At 27.5% G+C, this 14,758-nt stretch overlaps 1 protein-coding gene across 1 annotated transcript; it reads right to left on the reverse strand.

The window, feature by feature from the left end:
* Positions 1-1,868: 1,868 nt before the first annotated feature.
* Positions 1,869-9,037, reverse strand: LOC131636854 (protein neprosin-like). The gene is made up of 8 exons (XM_058907443.1): positions 8,834-9,037; positions 8,597-8,683; positions 8,301-8,468; positions 5,840-5,879; positions 2,718-2,884; positions 2,550-2,603; positions 2,333-2,479; positions 1,869-2,246 (listed from the first exon to the last, which is right to left on the reverse strand). The coding sequence occupies exons 1-8, from the start codon at positions 9,035-9,037 to the stop codon at positions 1,869-1,871; spliced, it is 1,245 nt and encodes a 414-aa protein (XP_058763426.1).
* Positions 9,038-14,758: the final 5,721 nt, after the last annotated feature.

Genomic DNA, 14,758 nt, shown 5'->3' on the forward strand with positions numbered 1-14,758 from the left:
TTTTCTACTTAAAATCATAGCTTTCAACCATCAATATTTGAGACTTCAAGTTTGATGTTCATAAAACTTGATTGTTTACTTGTTGCTCAAGTCACCATGAAAATGGGTGGTTAAATCTCTCTTTGTGTCAAGATTAGAGGTAGATAATATTGTTCTTGTTATGTATTTCTCTTAATACTTTGTATGTGAAAAAATTATGATTAATATATGGTGAAAAACCTTGTGTTTATGTTTATTTGTGATTAGAATCATTATTGAGAATTATGTTTCAAGTTTAGACCTAGGTTTTAGTCTATCAACAAATAAAGTTTAGAAATAGCTTTGTGAGTTGATATTCACTAATATCAAACTTTGAATGTTATCATTTTGATTGTTAAGTTGAGAGATCATCTAAGGATTAAAATGATAAAACTCACAATATGGTTTAGAGATGAAACATATTAAGAGTATATGTGATTATATTGATCATTTATGAGTTTACATGCTTTGTTAAGAAAATACGTACGGAGTAGACTATCAAATCCTAATCTTGACATGCTTTCACCAATCGTTTTAAAATCAAAACTCTCTTTTACTGATGTTTGATACTTTTTATGAGATTGAAACTTTATGTTACCAAAATCGAAACCAAAACCTTTTATGAATCTTAGGCTTAAAACAATTATAACTGTAGAACGACCGTAATGTCACACCAATCTCTATGGTGAAGGATAATACAAATACTTTACCATATCAAAATTGTTTCAACAAGTTGCTCCTTACCTTTTAGCATAACAATAAAGAGGTGGGTAGAATGGGATAAAGGGAGGGAGGTAGTTGAATATGGGATATTACATGGAGCCAAAGCTCGTGTATTTGGGAGGAGGGTGTGTTGGATAATCAGATCAGTTGGAAGGAAGGAATGACTAAGTAGGTTAAAAATGGTGTTTTGGTTTCGTCTCATGTTTCTTAAGGTGGGACTATATTTTGTTCTCCAGGGAGGTGGGATAAAAGCATAGGCCCAGTGGTATCATTCGGCGGCATGCCAAATGTTGGTATACCGTCTTATTGATTTGTGCCTTGTTGCGTCTTCAGTTTGATATGGTTTTTTCTTGTGAGTGGGAAGGCCATTTCCTATTTCACGTTGACCTTAAGGGTATTTGAGGTGTTTCATGGGTTAGGTAAAGGTAAGAGGGAACGTTAAGATCTAGACGAGATTTGGCATGCTGTAGTCTGGACTACTTAGAATATGCGTAAGAAAATTATTTTCTATAGGGATATATTTCCTCCATTATTAACTAGGTGATGTCTATTCTCTCTCTTTCTCTCTCCCTCCCTCCCTCCATCCCTCTCTCTCTGAAGTGGGTTCACTCTTGATCGCCTTTGAGTAACCTATCTCTTCTGGACTAGGAGCACGACTTGCTCTTGAGCTTTGGCTTATAGTGGTGTGCAATTCAGTTGGGGCCTCACTAGTTTCTCAGTATTAAACCTTTCTTCTCTCAACTCATTGCTCCTAGGAGTTCTCTCAACTTTTTCTTGCGGTTTGGATTCTTATATTGGTACTAACTAGACTAGTGGATTTGTTATTGAGGCTTTGTGTTTATTTTATTGTGGTTTGTCTCTTGTTTGGATTTAGTGTTCCTTGAGTTTTCTTATTCTACTCGGCTCGTCTTCTTTTTGTATTTTTATGATCTCTTGTACTTTTTCTCTCTTCTTTTATATATATATTAACAAAACTATTGTAAGGAAAGTAATGTAATAATTATTAATAAGACAAATGATTCACAAAACTAGATAATATAGTGTTAATAAAGGAATTGTATTTTATTTTCTACTCTTGTCACATATTATTTGACCTTTATAGTTCTTATTTTGTCATACACAATACTTTAGGGACATTTATCACTCTTACCAGGTCCACCAAAGTACATGTGATCCCCCCACTTTGGACTATACTTTCCTTGTATATTATAACAATTTGGATTTGATGCTACATATGTGGGATTTTCCAATGGAATCAACTTGTTATCAGAATTTATAACTTGCATATTTCTAATATATGCAGCTTTTCCAAAACCCTCTTCAGCAAAGTGACCACTACCCATTGCGGTGGAAGTATGAACCCCTCTAGAATTTTCATTCACTATTTCTCCACCAAAATGAATTTCTTCTGCATCATTTTTCAAGTGTGAGAACAAGGAAGTTGGCCAGTACCCAATTATATTTCCAGCTCCAATTACAAGCAACCAATTTCCAGTGTTTTTATCCTTCACACGAAAAAATTATAATAATAATAATCATAGTTAGTATACATTATTTGAGTTTACTTAGACAAAAACAATGTAGATATTACCTTCATTATCTTTAAGGTAATAGCAAACTGCTGTCCTTTATATGTAGAGAATTTTGGAAGTGCAACTCCAATTGGAAAATTTTGGTTAGTATGAACAAAGCCTGGACATGCTAAATTGTAGCATCCAGTGCTTTTATATGCATCAGCCTGCAAATATTTGTTTGATATTCAAAACTTTTTTCACAAATTTATAACTTATTTGTATTATTTTTCTTACCGTCCAAAAAATAAAAAGTCTCGGGCGATTGTCACCGTAGAGATGCGGATAGACCTGCATAAAAATATTTTAAATTAGATAGAATTGGTTAATATTTGAAAGCGAAATAAATTCGGTTTTTAATGCATTATTAATGTAAAAATTCAAAGATATTGTTTTTGAACTAACATGCCAACCAGCTTCAATGGAGTTGAGATCTTCTCCATCTGTACCAGACGAAACCCACATTTGAGACAAGCTAAATTCAGTTTGAACTTCCACATAGGGACTCCATACATTAAATGTAGCTTGTGCTCCAAAATATTCATCCTGGGACACTATTGCAACTGCATGCTGTTTTACAATAAATTATAGGGTTAAATACGTTTTTAGTCCCTATAAATATGCGACCCTGAATTTTAAGTCCCTATAAAATTTTCCTTCAATGAATAGTCCTTGAAAAATTATTATGCACCTAGTTTCAGTCCCTACTGTCAAACCAAAGTGTATTTTACAATGATTATTTTGCAGACATGTTCATAATGTTTTAAAAAGTTTCTGGAAAAAAAAGAAACTCAAAATTTAATTTCTAAATTGAGATTTTCATTAATTTTATCATTATTTTTTGAAATTTGAAAATTTTCATATTTAATTCTTCTCGTTTTAAAAAATTCTAAAACTTGGTAAATAAATATTTTACAGTATTCTAAACATATATAAAAAAAATTATTCAAAAATTTAAAAATTAAAGGGTAATTAAACAATTTTTAAAATTTCAGAAAATAGCAGGGACTGAAATTGCATGCATTAAAATTTTAGAAGGATCATTCATTGAAGGAAAATTTTATAGGGACTAAAAATGCAAGGTCGCATATTTATAGGGACTAAAAATGTATTTAACCCTAAATTATATATCATATAAAAAAACAACGAAGACAAAAGAATAAAACAGTCCGATTACACCTACACTGTAGTTACTATTTACAAATACGGTAAACAATAACTTTTTTATTTTGAATTTTTTATAATTTTTACACTACAATAACTAAGATTAATAGTATATAAAAATTTGGTTAATATAATTTATACTTTGGTTAATTTATATTCTGACATTAAAAAGCAATATTATAGCTTGTAAAATAAAATTGGTCAACTGAGCGTGAAAAATTTGTTAAATATATGTTAGAACTTGATTATTGACTGTACTTACATGAGGACATAAAATATCTTAAACAATAAAATAATCAACTTCATATTGTTACTAACCAATATTTTAATTTTCATTAACTAACTTTAATTTATTATTATAAATTATTTTTATTATCTGAGCATTTATTAACCAACTTCATTATTCATTAACCAGTATTTTATATTTCATTAACTAATTTTATTTTACTAATAACTATTATTGTATTTGTACTATTCACGGACACCGTTCACAACACTATATAGTGTGGAAATAGGATGGAGTCGACTATGAGTTTCACTTTGTGTTGTGTGGTTTTTATATAAACTAGTAACAAACCCGTGCATACGCACGGGTTCTAGTCTGTTACGCGCATTTATTTACATAATATATTTATTTTAAATAGAAGTTTAAAAAAACAAAAATATTTAGATCAATAAAAGATTTTTTGTCGTATACCATTTTTTGATCAAAAATATTTGATCATAAATACTATTTCTCTTATATAAAAATATTTAAATCAATAATAATTTTTTCCCGTAAATATTATTTTTGTTTAGGTATCATTTAAAAAATTATTTGGATCAATAGTAAATTTTCGTATATAAAAATATTTAGATCAATAATAGATTTTTTTCTTGTATATTATTTTTAAATCAAAAATATTTGAATCATAAATAACATTTTTTCATATATAAAAATATATGGATCAATAATAAATTTTTTCCATTTATACAAATATTATTTTTGTCTAGATATCATTTACAAAAATATTTGGATCAATAGTAAATTTGTGCATATAAAAATATTTAGATCATTAATAAATTTTTTCCATAAATCATTCTTGAATAAAAAATATTTAGATGATAAATACCATTTTTCGTATTAAAAATATTTAGTCTTGGCGTTGTACGTGGAATTGTCATCAATTATTTATAATATTAAATAAAAAAATTGAATTAAATTTTTTGGAAAAAGTGTTATACATAGATTAAAGGAATGATATTATTTACAAAAATAGTGAGTTAGTAAACTTGTTCCGTTATTATTCAATATTATTTTTTTTATAAAAATATTTTAATCAATAATATATATCTTTTTCCAGTATATAAATATTATTTTTGGTTTAGAATTATTTATAATAATATTTGAATCAATAATAAACGTGTTTCCGTATATAAATTTTAATTTAAAAATCTCTTTTTAGATATTTAGTCAAATGTATTTTAAACATTAATCAAACACATTAAAATAAACTATACACCTTTAAAATTACTTTTATTTATTTTTAAATATAAATTAAATATACACTTATCAATTATCACATAATTTTTTATATGATGTGTCATATATTAAGTTTGAGTTTGAACTATTGGAAATTTAAAATTCAATCATCTCAATTATGAAAATCCACAATCAAATTCTAACAAATAAATATATCATTAATTTAAATTAGAAGCCAATAAAACTACCGACGGGTAAAAAACCAAACTATTCAAGATGAGGAATAAAATGATGGATATGTAAATAAGGCAGCAAAAGAAAATGGTGCTAAGATCCAATAATACTGGATCAGTTATTAAAATTTTCTGATGTCGCATTTAAAACATTCTACACGCGCAGAAATGCCAAATGCACCACACAGGACAATATTGTCGTTCCATGGTTCCGCTAAAGTTCAATTGACAATATAGAGCTCATCACCAATATAACAGAAAAACATATCTCATTTTCAATTGGAAAACAATTGCACTAAATGATGTAGTTAAAGAAAATGGTGCTAAAAATATATGTCTCATTCCAAATGGAAACAGGAAGTGCAAACTTTAAACTATAATTATCCAATTCAGATAAGAAACTACATATATCTAACATATAAGCTGCTACTCGGTTTTCAACTTAGAGATAGATATCTAAATGATAGAAAACTTAATGCTTACAATTCAATGGCAACAAAACTCATTCCATGTATGGGTGAAATCTAGAACATTCATGTTACCTTAACAACATGAAATATAATACAATTTGATCTATTACAATAGGTTCACTTCATAATAAAAAGAAAGGGAAAGACAACATGTGTAATTTATAATATTCCAAGAATCTTCCTTCCTCTTTTTGGATGCATGCTCATCACTCACATTTTTCCGCTTGACTTCTCGGCGCTTCTCTTCACTCCTTTTTACTTATTGGGCAAAGTTATTTATCCAATCTAAACAATTATAGATAGCTATAATTAACCCGTTCTATACACTTAGTCAAATGAATGAACTCATCTGATGAAAAATGAACAAAAATAGTCATTGTTACCTTCTGAAATGGAATATAAACATTTCTAAGATTTCCTTATAGGGGATCCTTTTTAACATTCTTCTCCTATCTTGCTCTGTAAAAAAAGTTATCAACATAGAAAATTAAGGTGAAATCCACAAATCAAATAAAGTATGGTATCCAAATTTAATTTATTAAAGATCCAAAAAAAACTAATTTGAAAATCCTAAATATTTCACTTTGTCAATAACTTAAACTATTTTATGATTGATAATCCTGCTGGAACAATAGCAATTAATAATTATTAAAAAATTATAAATTAAGCAATGAATGCTCATAAAAGATTTGTTGAATAAATAGTTCCACCATCTTGAAATCCAGTTCCAAAACTCCTTATATCAATCAACTTGTCTCTAGAACTTGTCTTTGTTGCTTTGGCTTTCTGATTTTTGGGTTTTGTTATTCTGCAGAACCTTATAACATTACAATACATCAGTATATTGAAATCTCTACTAATTTCATCCTATTTAACCAAGTTGTTCCTATATTACTGTTAAATTAAAATACGTAAAAGCCTTGTTTTTTACCTGCTGCAAAAGCCTAGTTTTTTTATCACTATGAATATATCTTTTTCATAACAGTTAGCAAAGTAAATGACATCCAAAAGGAAAAACAAAGATGGAAATAGGTTAAGTCCATCCTAGAGCTTCACTGAATTGATTATCAGTAAATTCTTGGATTCTGTAGCAACATATTCTACAGCTGCTCGTAGTCCTTCAGATTGAGCACAAAATAAAAATCAACCATTTAACAATCTTCCAAATAGTATTTACTCAATGGCATAAAATGCTTTAAGAAAAACCTATTTAAGCGGAGAAATACTCTTCAAGCTAACTGCAAATCCATACCTATTTAGACTTCAAATCATTTCACACACTATCAATCACCAAAGTAACAGAAAATAAATGCAAACCTGCAAATTACAACCGGAAGCAATGAAACCAAAACTCAATCAGTTATATTTTAGATGAAATATATTTTAGATAAGAGGTTTCAGAAAAACCTAACATTAAAAAACTGAAACAGAATCAAGAAACATAAATATGTTGAAGAACACAAAAAATGTAAATGTGCATAAAAATAAATTTTTCAAATCATCCACTAAAAAGAAATACAGTGAAACCGACATACCGTTTCACCCCATTTCAAAGCCTCTTAAAGAACGCTTCACCACGCTCTTCCTCATCAAGAGATTCAAGAGAAAAAGTTCTAAAACCTTGAAGATTTAGAACCATAACTTAGAGAAGGTACACAGCAGCATATTTAAGATAGAGTTCGATCGCTTTTTCGGCTAGGGCTTCATTGGTGAGCTTGCTGGTAGCAGATCTGAATTTTTTTAGAAGATCTAGCTGGTGTGAAAGATCCTTACAAGTATCATTACGATTTGAAAATCAATTTTGCAAATCGATTTCGCAAATCACCGATTGTTTCTCTTTGGTATCAATTTTTTTATCTCTGGTGAAAGAAATTTGCTTGAAGAAAAAAGAAAAAGAGGAAGAAGGATATGAAGAGAGTGGTCTCTTTTGAGATGAGAGAGAAGAAAGGTTGCGTGTGAGCATGGATTGCAGGCTTTGGAAGACATAAAAGAGTTATCTTGGGGAAAGGGTGGGACTGTTTGCCCAAAAAGGTGTTTTGAAATAAAAAAATTTGATTCTGTTCCACATTAACTATGAAAACAACAAAATTTTCAAATTTGTGAACAAATGAAAGTAATTATCATTGACTTGAAACTAAGAGTACAAATTGGTTAGAAAAAGTAAATTTTGGACAAAAAATGCCCCTCAAATGATGAGGTGGAGGGCAAAGACAAAAGGTTAAATTTGTATTAACCAGAGCATCTAATTTTCTTATATTATAGATGTAGAATTCCTATATAGTGTGGTTATGAGAGGGTGGCGAAACCCATTTTTTTTAGGTATAAATAGGTGGAATGTTAAATTTATAAAAGACAATATCCATATATCTAATAATGTAAAGAAATTTTAGGTTTTCCGTCCATCACAACTATAATAATAAGATATTTTAAAGAGTTAAATGCTGTGATTAAGTAATCCTGTAAAAACTTTTCACACTCTCATGATATACTAATTAAATTAAAAATTAAATTGTCAAATTTCATAAGTATTTTCATTTTTGGGTTTTGATTAGTTGTTTTTTGAATCCTTATGTACCATAAGAAAAAAATACACAAAATTGAGATTAAGATAAAAAATTGAGATTAAGTGATTGCATACATCATGAGGAACTTGGTCGGCAAGTTTCTTTCCAAAGCTATTAATAGAGTAAGCTCTTAACATGTCTTGTTCTGTGACTCTTCTAACTGGAATTGTTCCTTCAGGACACGATTCACCAAATAAGTTCCACAATTGAAAGTCACTCATATTGCCACTTTGATTCTTCTCTCTTAAACTTTTTGGAAGATCCTACGTACATATAAAAATAGTAAAAAAAAATCATCTTTTATAAAGGTTAAAATATATTAGCTTTTTAAAATTGAAAATTAATAATTTCAAAATTTTTATTATTTAAATCACTAAAACAAAAAAAATACCATTGGTTTTTGTCCTTTCAATAAAGGATGATCAAAAGCTAGTTGTTTATGAGTTAAAACGCAGTCTATGATATCACCATTAGGAACCTGCAAATGCGAGCACAAACATAAAGACCATTATACATAATTATTTATTCATTTAAATATAATTTTTAATGATTTGGATGAATATTATTTTAAGAAAAAAAATCTAAAAGCACCAAATTTTTTTTTATAACTAATGGTGCTAAAAAATACCTGAATTGTCTTAACTGCAGGCTTGTTAATTTTTTGAAGACGTGTAGCTATTGTCTTTTTCAATTTTTGAAGATCTTCCTCTGATCGAAAAGTTTGATTGACTGATTTGTGGTTTTCTGTTTTTAAAGAATTAGTAGAAGAAATAGAAGAAACAACTATAAAAATGTATAGGAGGAGGCAACAAATTGAAGAATTAAAGACCATTTTTGGTTTGTGTTGTTTTCTTAGCATTGTAAGGAGAAATTTAATTTGTTGTGCTACCAACATAAAAATATATATAAAGACACATGCTTCATAATTCTATTATTATATTATTAAAGAGTATATTTATTCATTGAATAAAAACTATCTAAACACTAATTAAGAAAAAATAATTTCAATAAGTTATCTAATATATTACTAAACTATAACTACTCAATACTTTTTAAAGTAATCGAATTAGGTCAAACCAATTTATTAAAATATGTTCAATATATATATATATATATATATATATATATATATATATATATATATATATATATATATATATATATATATATATATATATATATATATATATATCATACATAATAATAAAGCAAAATGAGAACTTTGGCAAGTTTGCCACATGTCTCATTCTCATGCATTCTTATATTTTAGTGGGTTTCTATTAATAGTAATAAAATATTATTCTTTATTATTAAATTATTAATTATATTATTTTTTATATGATTATTATTTGATTTTTAAAGCCAATTAAATAGATGTCGCCTTTTCCCATTTCCAAAACCAGTTTTCACGCCCAAAAACCCTTCAGATTTCCTCTTCAACTTCCAAGGCAAAATCAATTGTTTCTCCCCCACTCCTTCCCCACGTTTATGAAATTTTTGCAATTTCCAATCAAGAAATTGATGGAATCCGCCGCCTAATGCTGTAATGGCATCAATTCGTTATTTTTTCAATAGCCTTCAATGATTTCCCTCTGCTTATATATACCACGGTTTCAAACTTCTGATTTACAACAGGTTGGTATATTGGTTTGCAAATCAACTGATGTTGTCACTCCGTCAATCTCAACGATTTCGTACCACCTTCCTCTCCATCGCACGACACTTGCGATGACGTCTTTATCCGCCTCCATCTGACAAACTGTCCACCTCTTTATCCGCCTCTGAAATCCACCTTCCTCCCGTCGAAGCAAGCAGTCTGGTCACTCTTCTCTTTACCACGCTGATTTTGAGAGAGTCATAAGACACCGTGGAAATCATATTTATGAAGAAAAAATTGAAGAGAGAATATGAAGGATTCGAGATATGGGTTTGATTTTGTTGGCTCGATGACTTAAATGAGGGAAAAGAGACCCTCAATTTTGTTTTTCCTTTTAGATGCTGAGAGAAAGTTGGATCGGATGAAATGCTTATTGAATCAGCTTCATCACCAACGAGTATGTTTGATTTTCTTTTTTCCCTTTGATTCCTACCATGAATTGATTGTGATTTTGATTTTGGTTGAATTGAAATTGTGTAGGGCCTTTGATCTCATCATCAATTCTTCAATTTTGCAGATAATTTATTTTAATTTATGTTGATTGATGTTGATTTTATGACAGAAACGACTGAGGTTCAATTTCAAGGCACTCAAGTTGTTCAAGTTTGTTAACTGGATGCATAAGTAATCTGTCTAAATGCCTGCATAAGAAAGTTCTTCCTGTAAGCCAACATTTTTATGAAAATGTGAAGTGTTAGTAGAGTTGGGTTTGGCTGTTATGAAAGTATTCTAGAGTTAGATCAAAAGTGTATCTTAGTTTGGGATAGGGATTTTGATGTTACTACCATTGGGACTGGGAAATTCAAATCACTTTGTCTGAGAATATAATTCTTAGTTGCTAAACTTCCTATTGGAACTTTCAGAATTTCTCTCATATTGCTATAACAAGGCCATCTTTTGGTGATTGACACTTGATTACTATAACATTGTTTTGTATTGATGGTTGGATTAACCGTTTTGAACTTTGATGCTCAAATGTTTGTTGACAGGTTATAGATTCCTTCTAAATTGTACACAGAACTACTAAGAAACCGATGCGTCTTCGTCGTTAGAATTAATTGACTTATGTTTTGTGTTTGGTGATAATTTTATGTTTTTTGTTTTTCTAAATGATGTTCTCATTACATGGTGTGGTGTTTTGTTTCAAAGATTTCATGGTGTATGGTGTGTCCTATTAGCTGCTAAAAAACAACATAATATTTAGGCAACCATATATTATTAATGTACACACCATATATTATTAATTATTTAGGCAATATCAACATATTATTGGATGGTGTGTAAATCAACATAATATTTAGGCAATATCAACGTATTAGCTGCTAAAAACAACATATTATTAACTATTACACACCATAAAATAGTTTGATTGGATGGTGTGTAATATTTCTTTATGCTGCCAATAAATATTATATGCTCTAATTAATAATATAAAATTATACATTTTTTCCTTCTATTTTCACATAGTGTTTCAAACTATTAAAATTATAGATTTCTTTTTATTAGCTAAATATTCTAATTTTGTTATTTGATGATTTGCAATTTAAAAATGATATTTTTTGTTATTAGCTAAATATTCTAATTTTGTTATTTGATGATTTACAATTTAAATGATTATTTTTTCCATTCCACTTGAAGGAGAAATTAAACACATGTATATAATATTTTTTGTTTTAGATTCTTGATTGGTAAATCAAATTAAATCTATAATTAAAGTTAAATAATGAGATTTAAATAGTTTCGATTGTATTACAAAATTTCATTTATAGTAAATTGATCTCAATATATATTTTTAACATATAAAAATGAGAAGTTTAGGGCTAAAAATAATAATTTATTTTCTTAATTTTTATTTTTAAATCAAGTGCCACTTTCAAAAAATTAGTAAAATTGTGACTATTCAACACTAGGTTTTTTTTTCAATGTCATTGATTTGTGTTTCCATAATAAAGATTTAATTATAATAACTAGATTAATAGTTATTTTTAATAAAATTTTATTTTTTTATATTTGTATTTTCTAAAGTATAACATCTATATAGATTTTTAATATCAAAATCACGTATCAGGATGATTTGCTCGCTGCTGCAATAGGTTAAAAATTGTATCAAAATCTGCAAGATCAAGCTCTTAAATATACTCTATAAATAAAGATCAATCTCTTAAATATACTCTATAAATAAAGATCAAGCTCTTAAATAAAGATGAATATTTTTAAAATAATATTCTCTTAACTAGGGCTGGAAATGAGTCGAGTCGAACTCGCCTCAGCTCAGTTTGACTCGTTAAGAATTGGCCGAATTCGAGTTCGAGTTCGAGTTCATGACGAACTTTTTTTTCAGCTCAAACTCGACTCATTAAGAATTAGCCGAGTTTGAGTTCGAGTTCGAGTTTATCTCGAACTTTTTTTTCAGGTCAAACTTAACTTGTTAGAAGTTCACGAACATCGCGATTTAACTCGTTAGATTTATCTTGTTAGGTTCAACTCACTTATTTCACGAACTTAAAAGTAATTTTTTAAAATCTATTATATATATATATATATATATATATATATATATATATATTTGACATTTTAAATTAATATTTTTTAAATAAAAAATATAGAAATAAAATTAAAGTTATAAGATTGGAATTCATACGATGTTAATTTTATTTGTATAATTATTTGTAGAAATATTTTGCTCACTAAATAATATAAATTATCAATTAAACCGTTAGATTAAAATAAAATATGATACTAAGATTTAGAGCAAATATTTAAACCGACTCTTAAAGACAATATAATCTATCTCATATATAATCGAGTTGACTCATGAACCTAACGAGTCGAACTATGTATAGCTCAAGTTCAGCTCATTTAGTTAACGAACTTAATTTTTAGCTCATACTCAGCTCATTTGGTTCATGAACCTAGTTCAACGATTTAATTTTCGAATCGAGTTTCGAACTATTTTCGAGTTAGTTTGGTTCATTGCCAGCCCTACTCTTAACTATGTATGATGATAAATATTTTGTTATGTACTTCAAGAATTCATTAAATTATTATAATAAATTCGCACCATTAAGATGATAAAAAAATAATATGATAATTTTTTAATATTAATTATGGATTAAATTAATAAAATAAATATATTAAAAGATTATTAATTAATTTCATGTTATTTAAAAACTTAATTGAAGAAAATAATAATTTATGAATTTTGTTGATGTTTTTTTAATTTTAAATAAAAAATTAATACAAATTTTATTAATATATATTTTTAATCTTAAAAATTTTATTTTAGATTTTGTCTCAGACCTCTAAATTTGTTGGGTCGGCCTGATTATATAGAATTGCATGAACAAGTGTATTACCAGCACAATTGCAGGGGAAAAAAAGTAGGATATCTGGTAAAAAAGAGTTGATTATATCTATCATCGACTTCATCATCTTTGTTATTAGGGTCTTGCTAATCAGTGCAACATTCTTGATAATATTTTTAAATAACTTAAAGAAATTTTTACAAATTCTAATTCTTTTAAATTAATATTATAATTTACAAATTAAAGATTGTTTTATAGTTACATATATTAAATCTTTCATTAAAAAATTATATATAAAATATTTAAGTAATACAAATAATTTTTAAATTAAAATAATTAATTTAATTAACCAATTTTAACCCGTGCCTTGCACGGGTATAGATACTAGTATACACTATTACTGCTACTATAAAGAACACATTTAACATCGAATGCGGATGAGATTTTACGTCGATGCTATAAGTGAGGTAACGAAGGACATCGTGAAAATTTACTATTTTATCATTTTTTTATTGAATAAAAGAAATATAAATATTGATTAATAAAATAAATCATTTCAAAAAATATATTTTGTAATTAGTCAATATTATAATTTTTAAGTAAACAAATCACTTTTGGTCAAATTAATTTTTTTAAAATATTTAGAAAACATTTCTACAACGAATAAGTAATTTTATCTTGATTAAAAAAGTTATTTTACTTCAATTTACTGAGTGAGATAACACTATAAGAAAAAGTAATTTTATCTCGATTAACAAAGTTATTTTACTTCAATTTACTAAGTAAGATAAACACTATAAGAAAAATTGTGTACAGGCAGGAGAATTTACCAGGGTAAAATCCATCACAAAATAAAAAATTTTGCTTGGGCTAAGCCCCCTGTAATGTGTGAAATGAAAGAAAAATTATATAACTACGTCGCATGAGGTAAGCCCTTGCATACATGACTACAAAAAATTTTAAATTTTAAAATTGAACATTGTGAAGGTTCATCCATCACAGAAATAAATGGTGCCAAAATATTATTTTCTTGGGCAGACAAAAGTCAGCATTTGCGAGGGATAGCCCAAAGCAAAAATTAACTATTTAGATTGCGAGTAGACCTAGAAAAATTAAATTGTTAGGTCAAATCAGTGTTCAACATACATGCCAGGGTGATTAATAAGTGGTATGTTGTTATCACAAATTTGCTAGGGGCTACTCTCATAAGTGTCTATAATAATTAGACGTATTTCACTTGTTCTTCTCCACTTATCCAGTAACCCTTATACCTCCCACTCATTTTCCCTCTTCTCTTTGACTCTTTTAAATCATTCCTTCAAATCTACCTCAATATTTTCGGATTTAACTTCAAAATCTTCAATATTTTATTCATTTTAAAATAAATATTTATGTTTAACTTTAATTTTTCATTTCTTTTTATTTTTCACTAATTTAATTCAATTTTTGGTCAAATTGTGTAAAAAAATAAAAAAAATTAAAAATTATATATTTTTATTTTATAATATTTAAATTTTTTAAGTGTTACTCTTGGTGTGATGTTAATTTTATTATATTGTTAAAAATTATATATTTCTTAAAAATATCATAA

This window comes from Vicia villosa, unplaced genomic scaffold, assembly GCF_029867415.1.
Source record: "Vicia villosa cultivar HV-30 ecotype Madison, WI unplaced genomic scaffold, Vvil1.0 ctg.001844F_1_1_1, whole genome shotgun sequence".
In the NCBI taxonomy this organism is placed as follows: domain Eukaryota; kingdom Viridiplantae; phylum Streptophyta; class Magnoliopsida; order Fabales; family Fabaceae; genus Vicia; species Vicia villosa.

Excerpts from the sequence above, each read along its gene's own strand:
- LOC131636854 (XM_058907443.1), bottom strand. The coding sequence starts at position 9,037 with ATGGTCTTTAATTCTTCAATTTGTTGCCTCCTCCTATACATTTTTATA. Across the intron at positions 8,684-8,833 it reads CTGCAGTTAAGACAATTCAG|GTTCCTAATGGTGATATCAT; the intron begins GTATTTTTTAGC and ends TCGCATTTGCAG. Across the intron at positions 2,247-2,332 it reads TTACCTTAAAGATAATGAAG|GATAAAAACACTGGAAATTG; the intron begins GTAATATCTACA and ends TTTCGTGTGAAG.